Here is a 25,150-nt window from a genome sequence, read left to right as displayed (position 1 = left end):
CCTTGGGAGCTGTGATCAGTATGGCAATGCAATAACACCAAACAGCTTCCTCAAAAGAAAGTGTTAATTAGTCCATAGGTACACAGCAATCAGAGAAAGAAAGGTTAAAACAACATAAGGCCCATACACACATTGTCTTACCTAAAGCTTCACATTTCCCCCAAGATGTAGGTAGACCTGACTTACCACTGGTACCCCCGCTCTTCTGTGAGCCAGGTTACAGTCTCTTTTTCTATAGACCTTGCCTCTCTGTCTCCCCTGAACTTCAGGAAGTGTCCCTTTTTAAAACCAAACCGGTTCCTTGGTTCATTATGTCCATGCGTTGCTCCCTGTTCCCCTATTGCCAAGGGGATGTTGTGTCTAACTTAGACAGGAACAAAACTTCAAAGGCCTTGACACTTGTATTGTTTGTTAAGCAACAATGATTGGGGCTGTCGAAAGAAGTGGTTTTCAAACTGATCTGTGGACTATGTCTAAGAGGTCTGCAAAAGGTTTTTGTTACCAGAGAACAGTGGTTTTCAGCCTGTAGTCCGCGGACTCCTGGGGGTCTGCAGACTGACTATGTCTAAGATTTCCAAAGGGGTCCGCACCTCCATTCAACATTTTTTAGGGGTCTGCAAATAAAAAAGGTTGAAAACCACTGGTCTAAGCCTTGATCTGCACTGGGGACTTCTGCCAGCATAACTATATCATGCAGGAATGTGAAGAGGTGTGACCCCATCATAGTTATGTCAGTCAGGGGTGTGAAGAGGTGTGACCCCTTACTGAAATAGCTATGCCAGCAAAAGCTCCTAGTATACATGTAGTTATCCCAGCAAAAGTGCATGTTTACTGATGTAGCTTGCTTCACTTGTGAGGATGGTTTTTACTATTCCACTACATAATGCAGTTTTGCTGGTATAGCTACATCCACACTAAGAATGCTTTGCCTGTATAGTTATATCAGTTTAGCAATGCTAGTAAAGTGATCCTAGTGTAGACGTGGCCTGAGGCTTGATCTGCACTTAAAAGTTTTGCCAGCATAGCTATATTGGTTGGGAGTGTGAAAAAAATCACACATCTAACTGACACAGTTGTGCCAGCAAAAACCCCAGTGTAGACAAACAGTTATACCAGCAAGAAGTCATACCTTTTGCAGGTGTAGATTATTCCATTTGGGGAACAGGTTTAAGCTATGCTGGCAAAAGAAGTCTTTTGCTGGTAGAAACTGCATCTCCACTATGGGGTTTGCCAGTATAGCTATAGTGGCCCTTTTAAGTATAGACAAGGACTAAAGCAATTAACTTTGGTTTCCTTGAGACATGAAAAACTTCCCAGGACTGAGTTAACTTTTTGCACCCACGCAGCAGACAACAACATGAAGTAATCAAATAGACAGAGGTCCACATGATATTCACAAAAAGTAATACAGATATTTCCCACGTTCTTCATAATACAATTGTTTTTTATTTTCCTCTTCCCTCTGCAACAGAAACTGCTCCATAAGCAGAGCAATATGAAATCTGCTAAAGTACTGTTAAAATTAGAATTCTCTAAAATATATCTAAAGTATTTTTTCTAAAAATCTTTAAAATATTTCCAGAGGGGTAGCCGTGTTAGTCTGTATACAGCAAAAACAACGAGAGTTCTGTGGCACTTTATTAAATTTGTTGGTCTTTAAAGTGCCACAGAACTCTCGTTGTTTTTTCTTTAAAATATGTGGCATATAGAGAATATATGGTGTTGTAACATAAAGATTTTACTAGCATTTCTTTGAGGTCATTTGCATTATTCATTCATGACTTCATGATATCTGAGCAATGCAGCAGTCCCAAACGCATGCTGATTAAAATGCAGGATGGTTCAGTATAAAGAGTTTTTCTCTTTCTTGATATGGATGCATATATTGTTTTTAAAATCAGAGATATTACTATTCAAATTATATAAAATGAAAATCGAAGGAAATTAAACATGAATTATATGTGAAAATATTAGTTGATACATGTATTTGACCATTAACTGCTCAAGTTAAAATGGTTTCAAATTTTTTGGCCTCTCCTTTAGACATTTTTTAGAAAACTTACTATTTTCCAGAAATTATAAATTTATATGCAATAAAATTCAGTCTTATCTTAAAACTATCTAATAACATTAAAATAGACTGCAGGGGGGGAAAGCTGCAAGTTATTGCAAGGCCCTTGAGCTCAGTTTATAACTCACATTACTCTCTTCTTTTATGGGTTCTTAATAGGCTCCCAGTTTTTTATTTTAAGAAAATGTATTCCATTTCCAAAATCAAGATGATTCTGGTAGGAATAGAGAAGCACTTTGGAAGAGTCATTTCATGTGTGACGCCTCAATCTACTGAGGGTATCTGATCTTGGATTGTTAAATTCGCAGCTTGCGGGCTTCTGGATTCCTCACTACTCCTGAATTCCCAAACTGCCCCTGCTCTGAAAGACTCTCTCTCTAATGTATTGCTGGCCAGAAGGCCGCATCTCATTATGTCAGACTTAGACGTGACCAGGGTGATCCATGTGTTTGTGACCACTAGACATGATTATTGCTGCTTATTTTACCTGTGAATGAAACTGCCAACTCTGAAGAGGCTCCATCTGATACAGAGTATAAAAGGCACCTGCTTAGCAACACAGGTTACCAGAAGCACATAAGCCCAGTGCTCTACTTTCTGCACTGTCTCCCCATGGAACAGTGTCAAATTCAAGTGCTTTGTCCCAGTAATCAAAGCCCTCAATAGGATTGGCCCTAGCTACCTAAGAGATCACCTCTCCCTCTGAATGACCTCCCATGATAGCTGTGTTCCACTGGAACCACAAAATGATTGACCAACAGAGGGAGGCTTTTGTGCACAGGAGAGAGAACCATTTTAATAGTTGAACCAAGATACTAGAATCCACTTCCAGGAGAGATAAGAGTGGCTGTAAACATCACCATGTACAAAGAAAAATGCAAAATTCATTTTTCTTTGCCTTCACTCTTCCACAATAATTTTATTACTTTAAAAAAAACAAACTACACACATGCTGAGGACAAAATAGTTATTTCCTCCTAGTAGGATGATTTGGCAGAGATTATGGGGGGAGGAAGAGACTTTACTATGTTGTCATTCTCTTATTTGTGAGGCCCTCAGAAACTATGGTAAGAAGTGCAGGATAAAGACCTAGAGAGATAGAAATATGGACTTCTCAGGCAGAGCATGCAAGAGGCTCAGCACAGCACAGCACAAAAGGACAGGAACTATCAAGATCACTCCCAGGAATCGGGAAGGGAAAGAGAGAAGAAAAATATCCCCATGTTCCCTCCTAGTAGTAGCTATGTATAAGGCAAGGGAAAGGGAAGATAATGTGTCAGATAGTAGCACAGAACCACAAAGTCATGGATGACATCCTGATACTACACTTGCAATATTTGTAGTTGTAGTGTTGCATTGAGACATAATGACTTTCAGTTGTGCCAATGCAACCTCCTAATGTAAGTATCTCAACAGAATATAAGACCTTCACTCTACTTTGTAGCTCTATGAAATAATATGCAAACAGCAATGGTTCAACTATCACTTTGTATATATTTTACTAATGTGTTTTAGAAAATAAAATTCTTGTTTTCTCCTTTTTGTTTTGTAGGAATGATTGAAATTGTGAAAGATGCCACAACAATTGCCAAAATTCAGCAAAGTACAGTTGGTAACACAGGTGCATTTAAGGATGAAATACTAAATCAGTGGCTGAAAGAAAGATGTGTGATTGAAGAAAAGGTGAGTTCTTAAGACACTTTGAGTTGGATTATCAAAAGCACCTACATGATTTAGGAGCACAAGTCCCATTGAAAGTCCAAAAAGTGTTCTGTCACTCTCACACACACACTCACACCACACACACTCACACCACACACACTCACACCCCATCCTCTTTGTAAATTATTCAGTTTTTTTGTTATTTTAAATTGGTTCACAGGTTTCATTAACATAGTTTTTCTTTCATTTAAAAATAAATGTTATTGTGTGTTCTAGCATAACACACTATGGTTTATGTGGTGGATGTCATGTGAGATGACAGGGCAAAAGGAACGCTAAGAGTCATAACCCTGAGTAACAAAGTGTTTTTTTATTCCTTTTGTTGATGGTATTTGGAAGCGATGCATGGCGAGCTGATTAAACCAAGCACTATTAGCAAGCAAACTTTAGTGGGTTAAGCACAGGACTGGGAGCTAACCCTGGCTTTCACATTGATTTGCTGCGTGGCTTTGGGCAAATCACTTAACCTCTCTGCTTGGTTTTTTCCTCTGTAAAATTGGGCTAACAATGTAAATGTAGTTCATAAATGTGTTGTGGTATTTAATTAATAAGGGCCAGATCCTGTGGTGCTAATGCAATGTGTGATCCTGCTGTTAATGCTTATACAGAACTTTGAATGTAAAGTGTTCTTTATAAGTGATAAAATACTCTTTTATTTCTGCTATTAATTAGTTTCAGGCAGCAGTGGAAAGATTTGTGTATTCTTGTGCTGGTTACTGTGTGGCAACCTTTGTACTTGGAATAGGAGACAGACACAATGACAACATTATGATTACAGAATCAGGTGAGGTTTTTTTATGAATGACATACTTAAAATAGGGACTGGGTATGTTTTATTAGATGTGTGTTAACTGATATTTAATTTATATTTATGTCTTACGTATTCATCATATTCCTGTACTTTCTATTTATTAATATTAGTGTTTAAACTGACTCACAGATGTAGAAGACTGTACTGACTAAAAGTTAGGGTGAAAATGTTTAGTCATGTAACATAAATAGGTTTGGTAACATTTTTATTTAAGTGTTTGGATTCTGTGCTGTTCAGATGGTGAAATAGTGGTATAGCTTTATGGACATTTATTTCAGCTGTTTTTCCTGTATATATTTTTTTAAAACTATGTAAAACCCAAAGACGTAAAACAAAATTAATAACTTTAGCAACCAAATTCTTCCATCAGATGTGTGGATGCAGCTCTGGTTGAGTTTAGTGCTAATTGTATCTGTGTATCTGAGGGCAGAATTGGGCTGTTAGTGAAATGGCTTGGTTTCCAGTGAACTCAAGCATTTATATACCTTTATGAAAAGATCCTACTGAAATAGCAAATACAGAATATAATGTATCTTTGTTATAGAAATTTATATGATGGTTAAAAAATAACTACAGAAAGGGTTGCAGTATTATTAAATCGTAAAGCAGTAATTTCTATGGACCCATATTGGTTTCATCCCTACTATATTCTGTGGGGGCTTTTCCACAAGATTCATATGGATTTAAGGCACAAGTTTTCATGGTACAATTTTTTTTTGTATCAAGTGACTTGTGATGTATATGTTATAAGGTTCCAATAGTAACATGCCACTAAAAGAAATAAAGATATGGCAGTTCAGCCTACTTATTAAGGGATGCAAAAGATAAATTTGAACAAAAAATATTTTGCTGAGAGGATTGATGATGAATAAAAAAAGAGAACAGATAATCTGTTCTAGTAAACTAGATAAAATATAGTAAACTAATGTAAAATAAACAAACAAACAAAAAAAAAGGTTGTTATCCATAATATTGTGAATGCTAGTGGAAGTATTTGTCTTCTACTTATTTCTCAGTGTAATTTGGAATTCTCTTTCTTATAAAGGTAATCTCTTTCATATTGACTTTGGCCATATTCTTGGGAATTACAAAAGCTTCCTTGGAATTAATAAGGAAAGAGTCCCTTTTGTGTTGACACCAGATTTTCTTTTTGTCATGGGAACTTCTGGAAAGAAGACAAGTCTGCACTTCCATAAATTTCAGGTAAAGAATCTTCTGATGTAAACAAATTAGACGTCAATTATCTTTTCAGCCTAGCATGTGCCTTAGTCTTCAAAATTTAAGACTCTCATGTTAATAGAATTTACTGAATCAACATTGAAGACTTCTCTGTTAATAGAATGTACTGAATCAAAATCAAATTCTGGGCTATTTTAGGCCCAACTAAATTCTCAAATTACCTATATGATTATGGGAACTAGAATTCAAAAGGCACATACAGAACTGCTTGGTGCAGCATTATCTTACAACAGAAATGAATGGGAAGACCTGTTACAGTCTATTTCGTGTTTTGAATGAAATTGCCCAGTATGACATACCAGGATGCAATCCAGACTAATGAGCAGCTGTGTCACCCCTGTCCTACAATTTTAGGTGCCTTACAATGCCTTGCTGAAGTAGCTCCTACCTGGGCCACTCACAAACAGCCTTCCCGCATGCAAGCCACACCCTGAGTGTCTGTTTGTAACTGCAGCTTGTCAGCCACACTTGAGTTACACTCTGGCTCTCACCAGCCTTGGTTATACTGCAAGCTGACCCCAATACATCCCCAGTCCCAGATTTCCCCCAGAAATGTGTGTCCCATAGTACCCAGGCCTCTCCTGGACCATACAAAATTCTTTAAGTCCGTTATTTTTTAAAGGGAATGCTATGCCATCTTATTATCTCAAATAGTTATTCAGTCACTTCAGTGTAAACACAATGGATTAGATAAAACAGGAAAAGAAGTTTATTAACTACAAAGAGAGCGATTTTAAGTGGGTACAATAATGAGGCATAAAAGTCAGACATCGTTACTAGAAAAATAACCATTTCGGTTTGGGCAGGGCTCTGGGGTTTGGAACATGTGTTAATAACATTGTACAAGGAAATCTTATAACTTTACAGACAACGTTGCCACACATATTTTATCAGGACAATATTGACCAGCAAAGTATGAGTTTTTAAGTGATATGCCTTGTACAAAATGATTACAGTAGTGTATAGGCTGTGAATACAGGGATATATTCTCTCAGACCCAGTTAATAAAACCATTTTCACTAGCCCATTTATATTTAATATTAAACTTCAATATGTATAAAATTAGAGAAGACTAATAGAATTTGCTGGAGTCAGACATAATGTGAGCAGGTGCTGTGCATACTTCAAATTGCTATGCCAGGGCAGCTAATTCCTGAGCTGCATGCTTATTTCAGTCCTAGACTTCTCTTTCTGACTAGAAGTTTCCAGTTGTCCTAAACTGTGGCAGGTTTTGTAGTGTTTTTATATATATATATATATATGTCCTAAGAGTAGGACAGTGTTTGCTTCTCTGGAGTGCTATCACTTTAAAAATGAGGCCTTCCAAAATGGGTAAATACATGATTTTGTAGTGTTATATAGGACCTGCAGAAACCTAATTCGTAGGCTTAAGAAAGATAACAAGATAATGGCTTCCAGAACCTCCACTCTGAGACATTTTAAATGGGCATTTTTTTGTAAAATCTCCTATATTTGAGCATATATATGTTGTTCCATCTTAAGATAAGCTTTCTTTAAACTAAACTTCCATTTCTAAACACAAGGCAGCTGCCATCTTCAAACCCGTGCTTCTGAACCTAAGTGAGTACCCGCTGCTGTTTTTGAGCCTTTAGTTTGAATCAAAAGCAGTTCCAGCATCATACGAGGGTGAAGGGATTTCATTGCTCTAGCAATGCAGAATTTCAGGTGACCTGCTGATCCATCAATCTGTAAGGTGATAGAACATTTAAAAGTTAAACTATTGCAAAGCATTTTATAAAGCTGGGCATTTCTTGGCTGTTGGAAGGTAGGAGAGTTGAATGCCCCTTCAAAAGCGGATTTGAACCAGACATAGCTAAACAGACGTAGTACCAGAGCAGAAGTGCTGTTGCAGATGCTGTAAGCCATACACGAATGTGGGGTTCAAATGCCAGTGTGAATTGGTAAGTGACATTCAGTTTGGAAGCAGGCGGTAGATAGATAGCAAGAAAACATGCCCAAGGGAACCATGGGAAGACACTGTAGCTACAATTCCAGAGGAGTAGCCATGTTAGTCTGTATACAGCAAAAACAATGAGAGTTCTGTAGCACTTTAAAGACTAACAAATTTAATTTCAGCAGGCATAAGCTTTTGTGGGCTTCAGCCCACTTTCTCAGATGTACTGCAAATTCCTAGTGTTGATATGCTGAACCAGTGTAAAGGGGCACATGTGACAGCATGCCTTTCCCCGGGTTTGGGAAGCTACATCCCTCATGTAGACAAGACTGAATTCTGGTGAGGGCCTTAAATCACAATCTTTTCCCCCAGATCTAAATTGCTTTCATCTAAATCATACAGACATTGTTGCATGTAAGACTGTCAGTCTATAATTTCCACTAGTGCTAGTAATCAGATAAAAAATAGTAAACTGGTTCATTCTTTCTTGAACTACAATCCCGATAGTATAAACCGGTCAATAATTTATATTTTCAAAATGTACAAGAGAGGGAGGATTTAGAGAGAGGTTTCTATAATAGCAAAAAAAAAAAAAAAATGTAGCTGCATATGCAGTTCTGCAGTATCACAGTACTGTCACTAAATTTCTGTTCTAGCAATGCTTTAAATGACTTGTTTGTCTTTAAATCAATAAAAAGAAAGTTTAAAATAAGGTGAGAACACCAAATAAGATACTTTTCTATACTAACACTGTATTTTTAGTGACACAGTTTTTAAAAAATAAAATGGTGCAATATCTTTTTATTTTCAATAAGGCTAATCATCATGGCCTTTTGTAATAGTAGATGTTTCATTTGTTGTGGTTCGTTATTGATCCTTTGGCCATATTGCAGTATGTTATTCTTCAGAGGAATTTTCTGTAGTATACTGTTCTGGTGTTCATTGTTCTTTAAAACTTCCAGTTTTGCCTCTCTATCAGTTGTTGAAGACCATAGCCACAGGTCATAGTGCAGATCCTAAAGAAGCTGTTAGTTAAAAGCTGTATCTTTGATAAAGAGTAATGCAATATAACATACAGCTAGCTATTATACTTCCAAAGTTACCAATGGCAAACATTGTATAAAGCTAGCAGCAAAGACTCATGGTACAACATTATCTTTTCTTGGTCATTTCTATCAGAGCTTAACCTAAGTTTTGCCTTTTGTATTTTCGGATAATTATTTAATGGAGTTAAGATGCAAAGGGATATTAATTGTGTCTTGAAACTCTGTTTTGCTGAAAGCAGTATTGATGCTTCTATGCCTTTTACCACAAAAGTTCATTTTAGGAGAGTAGAACTCAGATCTGAGAAGAAGAATTGCCCTTGTAGGTGAATTTTCTGGCTGTCTTCGATGCCTTTAGAATTCCGTCTTTGTTCCTAATGTCCAGTAGAGTGACAGTGGTATTACCTGTATTTTTCTTTTCCATCTTTTTTGGCTGGGATCTTGCAACTCCTTTTCACATATATGAGGACTTCTTTAGTATTTAATTTCAGGAGTTGAGAAAACAAAATTCTCCATGAATCAGAGGATTGGTCTTCCTTTAATTTGCAGAAATCTTGAGAATGTCCATTTCTAGCGGCTTAAGCCTTCTATCGGCCAGGGTTTTGTTTTTTCTAATTAGCTTAGATATTTCACTCTGAGCATTTTGCTTTACTCTGCAGACTTATTAATGTTATGTTATTTTTCTAATACTGCCTGAACGACTTCCTCAAGAGATACCCTGTGGCTACAAAGTCATGTAGATGATTCTCAGGAAAAAGTGATAGGGCAAAAATACAACTCATCTGTATTTAAAAGTACTCATTTTTAAAAGAAACTGTGCTGGGAATTTTGTACAAGTGACTTTGGATAGTGTACATTACAAAGATGCCAAAACTTTTAGAAGATTAATATTGGGCCCTAAGAATGATCATTTGTCCCTTTTGTTGTGTGTTTGAGGGGATTTTTTTCTTTCTCGCACTATGTCTGTGCCTTCAGATCATTTAGCTTTATTGTGCCCACAAGAATACCCTTAGGTCTATCTATGGCCATGTTCCTGAGGCAAAGTTAAAGATGAAATGAGTTTTCTATTATAAACTCTGACCAACATTATCCACCCCTAACTTTGTCAGCACTAAACCAACTAATCTTAGATTTCACTGAAGAATTTATTTGGAAAATTTTAGGCAAATTGAACAAGAGGTTTTGGAGATGAGGGTTTTTAACAAAATTCTCACTTCTGGAACATCTTCCTAACTTGTTTGGCTGTCATTATTCCCACAGTTGTGCTGGGATCACTCTCTCCAAGGGATGCAGGGAATGAAGGCAGGATTTTCCCCCTAATGGTTATGGCTCCATAGTTAATGTTTATTTGTTAAAATGGAATATTATTCTCTCTCTTAATGAGGACTAAAAAGTAAAAGCTAAACCTGATTTAAAATAAACACACACTCCAGCAGGACAATGATGGAATTTTGGAGAACGTTACATGGAAATACTTTGATTGCTTAAGGAGTTTAAAATGACTTATTTTGAAATTTGGGGAAAGTCTAATCTTAAAGATAATTCACACATTTGGAAGTATAGAAATCATAAAGTTTAACTTTGATTTTTTTATTTTCTGTTGCTTGGTTTTGTTTTTATTTTGTTTTGTTACTTGGAAGAATTTTACCTCTGAGCTACTGAAATGTACTCTCAACCTTAACGGTAGCATTACAATGTTTCCTTGAATGGCGACCTTTGCTGCATTAGCTCACTCAATCAATTTTGAGAAAACTGTTTCTCAAAGTAATTGTGACACAAATTTAAATAAAATGGAAAAAAAAAAAAGGTTTCCATGGACTAATTAGTCACTTTCTATTAAATAATGTTTTAATTCATTGTAAATGTATCCAGCCAATAGGAATTGTTTACCTTTCTATAGTTTTTAAATGATGTACAAATGTAATTAGATGGTCTTTGTAGGTAAGTAACAAAGCAGTAGTGATAGCAGAAAATATATTCTTACTCAAATGAGTTCAGTATGGCAGTCGAATATGTATACACAACACTCCTGCAGCAGAAATGGTGCAACTTAAAACTAGAGCTAGTGAAAATGATAATTAGCTATCAGCAAGATAAACCGTAACAATGTTCTCCATTAAATATGTAATCATCTCTGTAAAGTTTATAGATATATAAAGAATAAATATTCTCCTAGAAGTTCTGTTGAATTTACCACAAAGGTGAGTTGATTTAGATCCTCCCATCATAAATGGAAATGCTACTGATTTTAGAGAAAGACGGTGAATTAATGAGGTTTCTTTCATTGTTACTGGCAATTATTAAACATTAGGGAAATTAAACTTAAATCCTCCTTTTCACCAAAAAGCTTATGTTTTATTCATTTATATAATGCTGTTACAAAAAGCCCTTTAGTTTTTGCAACAAAACATTGACCCATGCCCCAGTAGCTTCTAGTACATCCAGAGTAATGGATGGAAAATTAGCTTAATGTTTCTGTTAAAATGAATAAAGTGAAATTGTGTCAGCCTATATCAGACTTACACTAGCAATTTAACATGGTTGATTAGTGCCGTGTAATTCATATTTAAGCAAGTTCCTAAATTAGCTTCTTTAAAACCTTCTGTTTCAGTCTGTTCAGTCAGTTAATAAAGAACCTTTTTTCCCTCGTGTAGGACATTTGTGTGAAGGCTTATCTAGCTCTTCGACATCACACGAATCTGCTGATCATCCTGTTTTCCATGATGCTAATGACTGGAATGCCCCAATTAACCAGCAAAGAAGATATTGAATATATCCGGGATGCCCTAACTGTAGGTAAAAATGAAGAAGATGCTAAAAAGCATTTCCTGGATCAGATTGAGGTTTGCAGAGATAAAGGTTGGACTGTGCAGTTTAACTGGTTTCTACATCTTGTGCTTGGAATCAAACAAGGAGTAGAAAAGCATTCTGCCTAATGTTTCTGTAAAGTAACTAACTATAGATACAAATAGAAACTTAACAAGTCTGGGTGTTTATTTACAGCTTACTAGTAATTGAACTCTCAAAGTTGCTTTTTAATTTGCTAATAGTTTAAATGGGACTTCTAAAAATGTCAAATTGCTCTGCCCTGAACTTCAAGAATGCCAGTCTGTTTCTTACAGAAAAAGATTTTCTGGAGTTAACAACATTGCAAATACTGATTTTTGTTTGTTAGTAGCTTTGCTGTAGTGGCCTGCAATTTTCCCGTTTTCCTTGATAATAGCTTCAGATAAAGACAAAGCAGGGAGGGGAGCACAAGGATAGCCTGGGAACTGAAACATGGGTGCCCTATGACTTTCTTCTTAATTGTTCATGTTTCTCAGGCCCTTCAACAGAAGGAGGGTTTTTATTCATTTATTTTAAATAATGTGATTGTAAGTGCCCCTGCAGGAAATATACTTTTTCAGGACAACTTTATTACCTTGCATTCTTCACCCCCATTCTTCTCTTTCTTCCTTTCCTTAACTCCTTGTTCCTTCTGACTCTTTTTCAGGCCTGGTCTAAGTTTCAATTAGATCAGCCTAGCTACATTGCTCAGGGCTGGGAACAATTTCATGCTCTGAGTGCTGTAGTTAAGTTGACCTATCCCCCAGTGTAACCACAGCTAGGTTGACGGAAGAATTATTCTATTGACCTACCTACCTACCGCCTCTGAGAGATGAATTAACTGCATTGATGGAAAAACCCCTTCTGTCGATGTAGGAAGCATCTACATTGTGGTGACACTGCTGCAGCACCGTAGCTATGCCACTGTAGCTGCTGTAGTGTAGATATGTTCTAAGTCAGTGGTCCCCAAGCTGTGGGGTGCACCCTCCTAGGGGGTCACGGAGGAATGTTCGGGGTCACACAGTGGGGCCCAGATTAGCCCCCACAGATATATCAAACATATCCATAACTGCCATTACACATATAATACATGATCATAAACATCATCATCTTATCTAGCACATTATAGCCTTTCTAACAGTACCTGACATGGTATATCTTACATGAATCACTATGATTTTGACATATTGATGTTGAATAATATAATAAATGCCCCCCCACACCCAGTCCAGCCAGCGTGACACCTCATTCCCTCTCTCCCCCATTCCCAGCTCCTCCCTCATGCCCAAGCTCTGCCTCTGAGGAGTCCTTGGCTGTGCAGTAATGGAGCGGGTTTGCAGATGGATTCTATTAATGGTAACGGGGGAGGATCGCAATTGGAAAGTTTGTTTACCACTGCTGTAAGTCAAGTAGTTCAGTAGAAGACTACTCAGTCTAGGAAGAACCTTGCATTACCATTGGTATAACCGCCTGACCAATGCAACAAAGGGCCTAATTGGCCCTTCCACAGATGTACCCAAAGAACATCTCCTTTACCTTGAAGTTCCTGGGTTTGTTCTGATAATTTTCTTATAGGTTTAAATGTTTCAATTAGCATTTTTAAGTTCCCTTTTTAAATGAACATCCAATATATTATATTGAATATTGATACTTATATTGTTTTATTGTGAAATTATTGAAATTCTGCTTGTACATTAAAAGCTTTTTAAAAATAACATCCTTGTTCCTCAAAAGAAACTCTTCTGTAAGAACAATTGACATTTTACCAAATGTTTAAGAAGCCCAAAGGTTATTTATTCTTCAGTGACACATTTTCAAAGTATACCAATCAGGAACAAAATGTAATCTTTGAAATTGTGTATATTTTGCTATTTATGATGATTATTTTATTTTTAAAGTTTTTAAAATAATTGACTATTGAGAAACTATTTATAAAAGGAATTAAATTGTATATTTTTAATTTCATTATAAACTAAATTTAAAGACAGGAAAATACTATGGGCAAATATTAGGTATATTTTTAACTATTTCTCTAGTAGCATATCTGAAAATAATTAATTGATTCTATTAATATAAGAAAAAGCAAAACACAACTTATAGCATGAATTTTGCTTTTGACTTAAATTATTAAAATATTTTCCCTGCTGATTAATTGATTTTCCCGAAGAGAGAAGACAGCTTACAATATGGCTTATTTGCACTTGTGCCTATGTAATTGCTTCTTTCATTACGTATTTACATGGGTTCTAATTTAAACTTGGATGATCAACTGGATTTGCTAATTTCTGTTGTTGTTTGCATTCATCATTTCACATTGTTGCTCAGATTTTAACAAGAACTAGTGAGTGTGCTGTTGAAGGATTTGTAATAAATATACTGTAGTTGGTATCTTGATTATGAGACCTATAAGCAATTTTTAGTTTTTAAATGTAAGTGTTTAATTGGTTGCTCTCCACAAAGATATTTTTGATGTATAAAGTAAACTTTGATAAGGAAGTCCAAAATGCTTACATTTGATTAAATCATTTTCTGTTCTGTCACATAATGACCCTGTCTCTGTAACATGATGTAACATGTCTTTGTAACATGTCTCTGTAACATGATGTAACATGATGTTCTTGGATTTATGCTCTATAATCCTGAAATGAATTGTCCGTTATTTGATGATTAATCATGGGGAAAAAAAGGATTTATTTTTCCAAAATAAAAATTAGTCTTCTGTTTCTCCAAAAATTCAAAAAATGTGAGTAACTTCTTGAAGAAATGCTATTGAAAGCCCAACTTGGAGGAAAATTTTATTCTTAAATCTAAAATTCTGCAAACAGCTCCCCACCTCCTTTCTAGGGATTTTGTTAATATGAAACAAAAGAGAAGACTCCAGTTCCATGATTATGCACCCAGAGGGTAAACCCCTATTTTCTAATGGGATTTTATAAACCTCAATTCTGTTCTTTAAAGCAAACTTGATTTAAAGGGTGCCAGATTTTTAAATTAAATTCTCTAATGTTAATATTAGTATCTCTTGAGTCAGCAATATCTGAAACAATGGTTGCAACTTTACCAAGTAATGCCATTCAGAAACAAACCTGTTTATGCAGATAAAGATCTAACAGCAATCTATTCCTGGGAGAAAAGTTTACAATCTCTACTACTAGTTTAAAGCATGTATCAGCAGTTCATTATGTGCTACAAGGTGGAAAAAAATCTTATTAATTAAAGCAATATGCAGTATGAAAACAGGACTTGAGGCTAGAATTTAGTGAAAAGAGTTGTCTGAAACCTTACAAAATGTAGTTAAGTTGTCCAGAGATGATAATGATAGAGGAACACAGATCTTTGTTATACACAGACTTATTTCACTAAGAATATGATATTGACTTTAATGGGACTATCTACATGAGTTAAGGGTTGCTAGATCTGACCCATTATTTGTAATAAGCATAATATACATCAATAGATACAGACCACTATAACTAGGCTATCTGGCTGGCCTGGTAAGTCTCTAATTTTTAAATAGTTGTGTATTTATGTGGTTGATTCTACTGTTGCCTGTCAATCTTTGGCTTTTTGTCCCTCCTATTCAGCCATCCAGTTTGCCAAATGTAATTTTCTGTTTAGCCCTGAATGAAGATAAAATATACAATTTGTCTTCTGTGGTTTGAAGTGACTCCATTGCGCTCAAAGAGATCACGCCTTCTGTTCCATTTAGGCTCATTGTTGGACTGCAGAAGAAGATAACACTAGCCGCACTACTTTTGAGTTCTAATTATATTTTTTAACATCCAGTTTATTTATCTTCTTAATACATTTAATTGCATCCAATACTATGGGAGCCGTAGACTGGTAGGGCTCACCAGCAACCATATGAAGACCAGAAATGGAAAATAGCAAATTCCCTCCACTGCCCAGAAACTCCAAAGAAATACTATGGATTTATCCTGATTTTACCAGATTTCACACACTTTACCTTTCTTGAGGTTTTAACCAGAAAGGGGACATTTTTAATTTCTCCCTTATACTGTACTTATTAATAACACTACATTATTACCAGAGTCGTCATGCTTAACCCATATACAGCATTTTTCATCTATAGATCTCAAAACATTTGACAAATCTAGTAAGGCATTGATATGACTCCCCATTACTGTAGTACCTGAGCACTTCATAATCTTTAATGTATTTCTCTTCCCAACACTCCTAAAGTAGGGAAGTACTGTTATCCTCATTCATTGTCACTGAGAGATCATTGACCATTGTGACACTGAGACCAAGAGACTGAGTGACTTGAGAGCATGAAGTTGAACTCAGGTCCCCTGAGCCTCAGGCCACCTGAGTTTCAGGCCAGTGCTCTAACTATTGGGCCACCCTTTGTCTGATGATTTTTGCCATTTTACAGGTGGAGAAATTGAAGCTCTGAGAGGATAAGTGGCATTCCCAGTGTCACCAGCTTGTCAGTGTTAAAGCTGAAAATGGAACCCAAGTCTCCTGACTTGGACTGGGGAACCACGCACTGGACACATTTAAAGTAGAAAGTACTAAATTCATACAACAGAAAAAGAGTCTGCAAAATGCTAGCTTTAAACATTGAACTCAATTGCAGAAAAAGACAAAGGTAACTATGAAACCTTGCAAGAGTGTCCTTGTTTCTAACTAATATATACTTCAAATGTAGTACAAATCTACTAAGCATCTAAAAATATTATGACCATTTCATAAGGGACTATACAAAAGGAAATGTTAATTATTCACGGATTATCTCCTGTGCAGAGTCTGATACAGACGCTGCATAGCCTGGTTACCTCTTAACATCAGATGCTCTTTTTGTTCTCCCTGAGATTTTTAAAAGAATGTATTTTAGTGTCAAAGGCCACTTACTTTTTTTTAAGATTTATTGGAGTCTCTAGTTGTTCTGAATTTATGTTAGTAGAGAATGTAACAGTGGAAATTGGAATCCATTCTTCTAAGGGGTCACATAAAAATTCAGCCACTACATACCATACATTTAGGCTTAAATGGAATTGCAAAGGGTGTCAGTTAGCAATTAATGTGTTCCCAAGGCTCCACCCTAACTGTCACTAAGTTCCAGGATCGGAAGAGGAACTGGAAGGGGGTAAGTGGATATATACCATAATTATTATTTATTAATATAGACCCAGAGTTGAAAATACACCGGGGCTGTACTTAAAGAAGAAAAAAGTAGGAGTTTTCACCTGGTAAAAACTATTAGCAAAATTTCACCTGAAATGTAATAAATAGAAATGGGGGTTGAGGAGCTGTGCTGATAAGAATAGAAGGAGAAATCATCACTGATTTAAGGTATTTTGCATGGTAAACCTTAAGAGGTATGTACTAATTTTACTGTCTAATGGGCATGTCTTGCAAATCCACACATGAGCAGTCCCTCTGACTTTAGATTGTGAACTCTCAGTAAACTCGTTCCGTCATTGGAGTTTCTTGGAGCTATCACAATACTACCAATACTAATCAGGAGCGTAAATCTGCTTGCATGCTTAGAGGTTTTCAGGAAGAGGCTCTTGCTCAGTACCAGCTAAACTGGATGAAGAGAGCCAGCTAATATATCAACAACTTTGCTGCAGGCCTATGGAAACAAGACTTGTGCTAGAGATAAGAAGGCAGTTTGTCTAGGCCAGGGGTTTCCAACCCATGGCCCACAGGGTCTTTCAAAGCAGTCCGCCACTCCCTTCCCACTGGCTGCAGAAAGGTCCTGCTGCCTAAGGACCCAGGCGGAGTGCGTTGCTGTGGGGCTAAAAGACCAGCGCAGGCTCCTTGCTGTAGCCAAGGGGACGGAAAATCAGTGCTCCCCTCTCCCTGGCTGTAGCAGGGAGCACAGCAAATCACTCCACCTGGGTCTCTAGGTGCTGATGTCCCTGCTGGAGCCAGAGGGAGGGGAGCATTGATCTCCCATTCCCCTGGCTACAGAAGGGAGCCACTGCCTAGAGACCCATGAGAGTGCACTGGGCTACAGGATTCGTGCAGTTTCCCTGCTGCAGCCAGGGAGCCGGGAAATCAGTGAGGAGGGAAGCAGCCTCCTCATTGAACTCCTTCTGTGTGGCTGCAGTGGGGGGATGGAGGGAGGGCTGCTGCTGGAGATTGGTGGCCCTTCAGGTTGTAACAATTATATCTTTTTGGCCTCGAGCCAAAAAGGTTGGGAATTACTGGGTCTATGTTGACCGGCAGCAAGAAGTGCTGTCCAAAGATGAGAACAAAATGAAAATATGAGGGCAGTTGCTATTAGCACCATATATGCCTGAAGCATATATGCTGAACTGTTACAGGAAAAGGGTGTTAACGGGTACTAAAAATAAATTGAGACAAATAAAAATACATGTTTTTTTCTTGCTTCACAGCAAGAAAAACCTTAAAGCAGCCCCAGAAGCACCAGCGAATCTATTTGATCCAGCTTGGTGCATTGGAAAGAGAGGGGTGTTGATGGTGAGGAATTACACACTTGACAGGGGAAACTGGTTCTTTGTGTATCCTAATCCCAGGAAGGAGACCTTGTCGTTTCAAAGAGTGTTACTGAGGTAGTATTTGAAGTGTCTGAGCCTGCCACAGGACTGTGAGCGGCAAGAATAATGCATCTGTTTAATCCAGGGAAATTTAGAGAAAGCTGTAGCAGCTCTGGAGCGACCTCCTGGGGATACAAAGGACGAGGCTGCCACTTTGGACACAGCGTGAGCACAGTGCCCGAATCACAGGCAGGTCAATTTTAAGTAACAAAAGAGATCTGAGTAAGGCACAATAGTAAATAAAACAGCCCCCCAAATTCTGCTTTCTTCAGATGTTTTTTAGCCTCTTTGGTAACGTTATAATTTACAAGTGCTGGTAGTGCTCCTAAAATAAACAGTGCAAAATAAACAGAATTGGCAAATTTCTTGCCAACTTTATTTCACAAGTGTGTGAAGGGGCAAACTGGAAACGTACCCATCTACATGTTTCTAGAAGATAAAGTTTTGTTGTAGGCATCTTAAGAGAAAACAAAACCTAATATTATTAGGTATGACCAGGGAAGATGAAGAGGACCGTGAAGCAAGAGAAAAATGTTTAAAAGTCCAAATTTCATAACAGGGTGATCTACTAATGTAGTTCCAACCAGCTTGAACTCTATTCTTCAAATTTTGCCCAATCATTCTCCTTTGTCTTTAAAGTGAATCTGGCTTTTTTCAGAGCAAACTAATTTTCCAATACAAGGTGGAAGGGGAATATAGTTTGAAATATATATTTGAAATATAGTTTCAAAACAGAAATTGGTCACAACTTTGATTAAGAAGAAGCTATGATCTTTCCATAATGCAACAAAATTATTTTTACTTACTATGTAAATAAGTTCCAAAATTTACTGCCACAAGATTATATTGAGGTAAAGAGCTTATTAATAGCATTCTACACATGATCAGAAATTTGCTACTAATAAAAATATATGCAGTTACATTAGCTATGATAAAAAATAAGGGAATATACAACTTCATGCTTCAGGATCAAGGCCAAGTAGTGAGCGCCTGGATAGGACATTCCTGGGTGCAATCTGGACAAGAGAAGGGTTGTGTCACCACCTGCCCTGCAACCTTGTGTGCCTCACAATGTTTTGCTACTGTATATCCCACCTGGGCTGCTCACAAACAGCCAAACAGCATGCATGTTACACCCTGAGTCTCTGTGTGTAGCTGCAGTCTGCCAGCCACTCATCAGTCACACTCTGGTTTCCACCAGCCTTGGTAACTACTTGCAAGATGATCCCAATGCACTCCCAGTCTTGGATTTTCCCCAGAAAATGTGTGTTCTGTACTGTCCAGTCCTCTCCTGGATAATCCAGCTATATTATGTCTTTTGTCCTTTTAAGGGGATGAATATACAACAATCTGCTACTTTCAAATAGAGTTACCTGAACAATTCACAACACTGGATTAGTTTTAATTAAAGAATTAAACAAGTTTATTTAACTACAAAGAGAGAAGTTTTAAATGAGTACAAGCTTAAGGCATTAAAGTCAGAAATGATTACAAGAGAAATAAAGATAACATGCTTTTTAAACTTAAACTAAACTTGGTTATAGGTAAAGTTCTTACCACATTCTTCCAGCAACAGGGCTGACCAACTTTCAAGTCAGGATCTGCTTCCAAAGTCAATAGGCTTTTCTTAGGTGGAAAAGAGAGAGATGGGTGGCTAGGGAGAGATAACTTGGGGTGTTTTTGCCCCTCACTTTTATAGTTCAGTCACCCTTTGATCATGTGCCACCAATATCATTCAGGGGAAATTCATATTTTTATATATAATTGTGCTTCATACATTTCACCATGATATTATTGACCAGTGAGTTATTAGTTTTCAAATGATGCCTCACAAGGCATATTTTGAACATATTATTATAATGGTGTACATGGTGTAAATATGGGGGTACATTCAGTCACCCTGGGGTTGGCTAGAAATTCTCCACATGGGCATGTTATTGTATTATTTCCCATTCAGGGGCGTATGCGTCTTCCTCTGAAATGTTTATGCTGGCCATTGTCAGAGAAAATGTACTGGAATAGATGGACCACTGGTCTAATGCAACTGGTCTAATGCAATGGATCTCTAATACACAATTCTTATTTTAATTCTCATAGCTAGAGCCTTGGAAATCCACGGATATCCGTGGTCCATTATCTGCAGATCGCAGATTGGATGGTCAAGGAGATCATGGACAGACTTTCCAGGACTTCTGGCGCAAGGCTGGAGCAGGTGCCAGCCCCAGGCACTGCTGGAACAGCCCATCAGCTGATAGGCGGCAGGCAGAGCTGATCATCTGTTAGGCAGTGGGCTGATCAGATGTTTGGGTCAGCTGGAGCTCCACACCTGATGGGGGCGGCTGGCTGCAAACTGCTAATTGGCAGTGGGGATGTGGGCACATCAAAAAGAGAGAGGGCAGACTGCAGGTCGGCTAGAAGCTTATTCTCGTGGATGTGGATCGTGTGCGGATCCACATATTTGTATTCATGCAAGGGTCTACTCATAGCCCTCATCCATGTTCCTGCACATCTAAGTTACAATGAGGTAACCAGGCCTCTTCAGAAAATACTCTTTCTCCACCCAAAGTAAGCCTTCATTTTGACAAAGCTCATGACAGTTCCTCAGCTGTACAAACATCACTCTTCCTTGCTGCATATGACATGCCTCTCAGCATATCGTTTCATGTAGTTTATAAAACATTCATTCCAGCTCCCTGGTGGAAAAACACCCTAAAAACAAAACAACATTAAAATATTGGCATTTACCCAGAGCTGAAGTATTCTAAACAGGGCCCCTTGTGCTCTGTGGTGCAATGGATCCAGATTCCCTGGCAGGTCCCCTTCAGTTCCATGTCAGGAACCTCTCAATTCCTTGATAGTGTTAATTAGATTAACTTGCTGATTTTTCATAGTACATTGCTGAGTCCTTTCCAGGAGTGCCATAACATCTTCTATGGAACCTCTGGGTAACCGGGAAAAGTTACTCCCAATAAGATAGGATGTTTGGGGTCCATGGATGGAAAATACCCAGCTGCTTGGAGTAGAATGTAGGCAACTGGATAAAGCTGCATCCTTCCCAGGCTGGTAGGCAGGGCTGATTGGGGCCTGAAGAAGGAGGATTGTGACAGCCAGGAGCCAAACAGATGGGCTGCAGATGCCAGGCTGAACTCCAATCTTCCTGAGCCTTGAAGTGAGTTGGGGGTTGAGGGCGTAAAGGAGGGGAAACAACTGAGCTGTACACATGCTTCCAGGACCAGACTAAAACAGAAAGTCTAAAGCTGTGCCCATGGCCCTGGAGCCATATGATCACATCTCATTTTCAGCTTCCATTAAAAAGAAAAATAAATTTCTAGCCCTCCTGATTGTTGAGATAATTTTGCAAACATGACTGTAACTGATGCACATCTCAGACTGAAGTAACAGCTCATGAGAGGTTGTGATGGAGTTTTCAGGCCCCATCCTGAACAGGGCAGGGAGTAGAGCAGTATGGGGCTAGGAAGTCCCTGCCCTTTAACAGATGTAAGGCACGTTCCCATTGGAAGAACAGTTTAAAAGGACACCGGTAGACCAAGAGACCACTCCAACTGAACTGAACTCTGCCCAGTGCCCATGGCTCATTGCCTTGGCCCCTGCTGCTATGTTCTCCTCACAGTGGACACACCTTCAGAGCTAGGCAAGGAAGATCCTGATGAGTGAGGAGAATTGTTTTTTTTTTCTAGGTCCCTGTTAGGGCAGCTGGGAGAAGTTCTTCTTGTGTCACACACTCCCCCTTGTGGTGAAAGAAGCACAGAAAGAGAAAGCTGTGGCCAAGTCCCACTGGAGCTGACAGAACAAAGTATCAGACATCTGGCTGCAGCAAAATGACAGATTCTGTGGCCAAAACATAGAATCCTACAGACGTTTGGCAAAATGGCCTTCGTTATAAGAAGCATTAATATTGAAATCTTTGTAGGTCTATAATAAGTAAAGAACATACATGGGAGCAGGATATGCTGTGCCCAGAGAAAGAGAGGGAAACAGAAAGATACAGTGTTAGAATCTGAGACAATCCACCTCAAAACTTCTTCAGGTCCTGGAAAACAGCCTGGATAAACCTCCAGCTTCATCACCATGGCCATTTTCCCAGCTTGTTGGCTAAACAGATTGTCAGTACTAAAAATAGTCCCCAATGGCATTCCAGCAGAAGCTTGTCAAATGAGAAAGGAAAGCAATGTGTCATTTCTGAGGAGGTGGATGCAATGTTTAAGCATATGGCACCAAGCCAGAAACAATCCACCATATTATGTCCCACTATCTGCATCAGTCTGATTATATAACTACACTGATGTATCACAGTTATAAGCTGGAAGATATCTAGGAAACTCATAATAACTCCTGTAGAAAAATAAACAAAAAAATACTATATGTGATATCAAAAACAACAAGAGTTCTGTAGCACTTTAAAGACTAACAAATTTAATTTCTGCAGGCATAAGATTTCGTGGGCTGTGACCCACTTCATCAGATGTAAGGACTAGAAATCAGATAGGGGGTATATATATATATACATCTAAGGTTAAGGAACAACAATGGGGAAGTTAGGTATAAGCAAAGTCCATTCAGTTAGAGTAGTTGAGGCCTATTCACAACCATTGATTAGGAGGTGAGAATGTGTGAACAGTAACAATTACTTCTTGTAATGAGATAACTATTCCAAGTCCCTATTCAGACCCAGTTTGATTGTGTCAAGTTTGCAGATGAGTTCCAGCTCTGCAGTTTCTCTTTGAAGTCTGTTTCTGAAGTTTTTTTGTAGAAGTATAGCAACTTTCAAGTCAGTGACAGAGTGTCCTGGGAGGTTGAAGTGCTCTCCAACTGGTTTATGGATGTTACCATTTTTTATGTCTGATTTGTGTCCATTTATTCTTTTGCATAGTGACAGTCCAGTCTGGCCAATGTACATGGCAGAGGGGCATTGCTGGCACATGATGGTATATATATTACATTAGTAGATGTGCAGGTGAATGAGCTTCTTATGGTGTTGCTGATGTGGTTAGGACCTGTGATGGTGTCACTAGAGTCGATGTGTGGGCAGAGCTGGCAACGGGGTTTATTGCAGGAGTATGTTCCTGGGTTCTTCTTGTATGGTGTACGGTTGCTGGTGAGTATTTGCTTCAGGTTGGGGGGCTGTCTGTAAGCAAGAATAGGTCCGCCTCCCACAGCTTGAATGAGTGAGGGATCATCTGCTAGGATAGTTTGTAGATCCTTAATGATGTGTTGGAGAGATTTTAGCTGGGGGCTGTAGTTGATGGCCAGTGGGGTTCTGTTGTTTTCTTTGTTGGGTCTGTCCTGTAGTAGGTGACTTCTGGGTACCCGTCTGGCTCTGTCAATTTCTTTCTTCACCTCTCCAGGTGGGTATTATAGTTTTAAGAATGTTTTATGGAGATCCTGTAGGTGTTTGTCTCTGTCTCAGGGATCAGAGAAAACCCGGATGTATCTTAAGGCTTGGCTGTAGACAATGGACTGTGTAATATGTCCAGGGTAGAAGCTGAAGGCATGAAGATATGTATTGTGGTCAGTTGGTTTTTGGTATAGGGTGGTATTAATGTGACCATCCTTTATTTGAATTGTAGTGTCCAGGAAGTGGATTTCTTGTGTGGACTGGTCCAGGCTGAGGTTGATGGTGGGGTGGAAATTATTGAAATCCCAGTGGAATTCTTCGAGGGACTCTTTTCCATGGGTCCAGATGATGAAAATGTCATCAATGTAGGGTAGGTAAAGGAGAGGTGCTTGGGGAAGACTGTTGAGGAAGCGTTGTTCTAGGTCAGCCATAAAAATGTTGGCATACTGTGGGGCCATGTGGGTGCCCATAGCTGTGCCACTGACTTGGAAGTATAGATTGGCTCCAAATCTGAAGTAGTTGTGGTCATGACAAAGTCATAAAGTTCAGCTACCAGGTGTGACATATCATCATCAGGGAAAATATTCCTGATGGCTTGTAGTCCATCTTTGTGTGTAATGTTGGTGTAGAGAGCTTCTACATCCATATTGGCTAGGATGGTGTTTTCTGGGAGATCACCGACAGATTGTAGTTTTCTCAGGAAGTCAGTGGTATCACAAAGATAGCTAGGAGTGCTAGTGGCATAGGGCGTGAGGAGAGAGTCCATATAGCCTGACAGTCCTGCTGTGACAGTGCCAATGCCTGAGATGATGGGGCGTCCAGGATTCCCAGGTTTGTGGATTTTGGGTAGCAGATAGAATAACCCTGGTCAGGGCTCAGAGGGTGTGTCTGTGTAGATTTGTTCCTGTTTCTTTAGGGAGTTTCTTAAGTAGATGTTATAGTTTCTTTTGGTATTCTTCAGTGGGATCGGACAGTAGTGGCGTGTAGAATGTGGTGTTGGAGAGTTGTCTGGTAGTCTCCTGTTCATAATCAGATCTATTCCTGATAACAACAGCACCTCCTTTGTCTGCCTCTTTGATTATAATGTCAGAGTTGTTATTGAGGCTGTTGATGGCGTTGTGTTCTGCATGGCTGAGGTATGGGGCAAGCGGTGTTGCTTGTCGACAATCTCAGCTTGTGCACGTCAGCGGAACACTCTATGTAAAAGTTTAGTCTGTTGTTTCAACCATCAGCAGGAGTCCATGAAGAATTATTTTTCTTGTAGCATTAGTAGGAAGGTATCTGTGGTTAGTGTGTTGTTCAGTGGTGTGGTGGAAATATTCCTTGAGTCGGAGGCGGCGAAAGTAGGATTCCAGGTCACCGCAGAATTGTATCATGTGTGTGGGGGTAGTGGGACAGAAAGAGAGTCCCTGAGACAAGACAGACTCTTCTGCTGGGTTAAGTGTATAGCTGGATAGATTTACAATGTTGTTGGATGAGTCAAGGGTATCACAGTTGTGGTCTCTTGTGGCATGTAGAAGTTTAGATAGTTTAGAGTCCTTTTTCCTCTGTAGAGAAGCAAAGTGAGTGTTGTAAATAGCCCGTCTGGTTTTTGTAAAGATCAACCATGTGGAATTTTCTGTGGAAGTTTGGCTTTT

General features: G+C 38.5%; 1 protein-coding gene across 3 annotated transcripts in view; it reads left to right on the top strand.

Annotated features, from left to right (window-relative positions):
- Nucleotides 1–14,349, top strand: part of PIK3CG (phosphatidylinositol-4,5-bisphosphate 3-kinase catalytic subunit gamma) — a 51,014-nt gene extending 36,665 nt beyond the window's left edge. For 2 of the 3 annotated variants that reach the window (XM_067564461.1, XM_067564460.1), the window contains exons 8-11: nucleotides 3,624–3,754; nucleotides 4,466–4,577; nucleotides 5,650–5,807; nucleotides 11,456–14,349. In XM_067564461.1, the coding sequence (XP_067420562.1) occupies nucleotides 3,624–3,754; nucleotides 4,466–4,577; nucleotides 5,650–5,807; nucleotides 11,456–11,737 (683 nt within the window). In that variant the 3' untranslated portion in view covers nucleotides 11,738–14,349. The remainder of the gene's footprint in view (nucleotides 1–3,623; nucleotides 3,755–4,465; nucleotides 4,578–5,649; nucleotides 5,808–11,455) is intronic. The other variant, XM_067564462.1, reaches the window with a different exon arrangement.
- The last annotated feature ends 10,801 nt before the right edge of the window (nucleotides 14,350–25,150 follow it).

This window comes from Emydura macquarii, unplaced genomic scaffold (genome assembly GCF_026122565.2).
Source record: "Emydura macquarii macquarii isolate MOO-44397 ecotype Brisbane River unplaced genomic scaffold, CSIRO-AGI_Emac_v2 contig_2636, whole genome shotgun sequence".
Classification (NCBI taxonomy): domain Eukaryota; kingdom Metazoa; phylum Chordata; order Testudines; family Chelidae; genus Emydura; species Emydura macquarii.
Note: the sequence above shows the minus strand (reverse complement) of the source record. Positions and strands in the feature narration are given on the sequence as shown.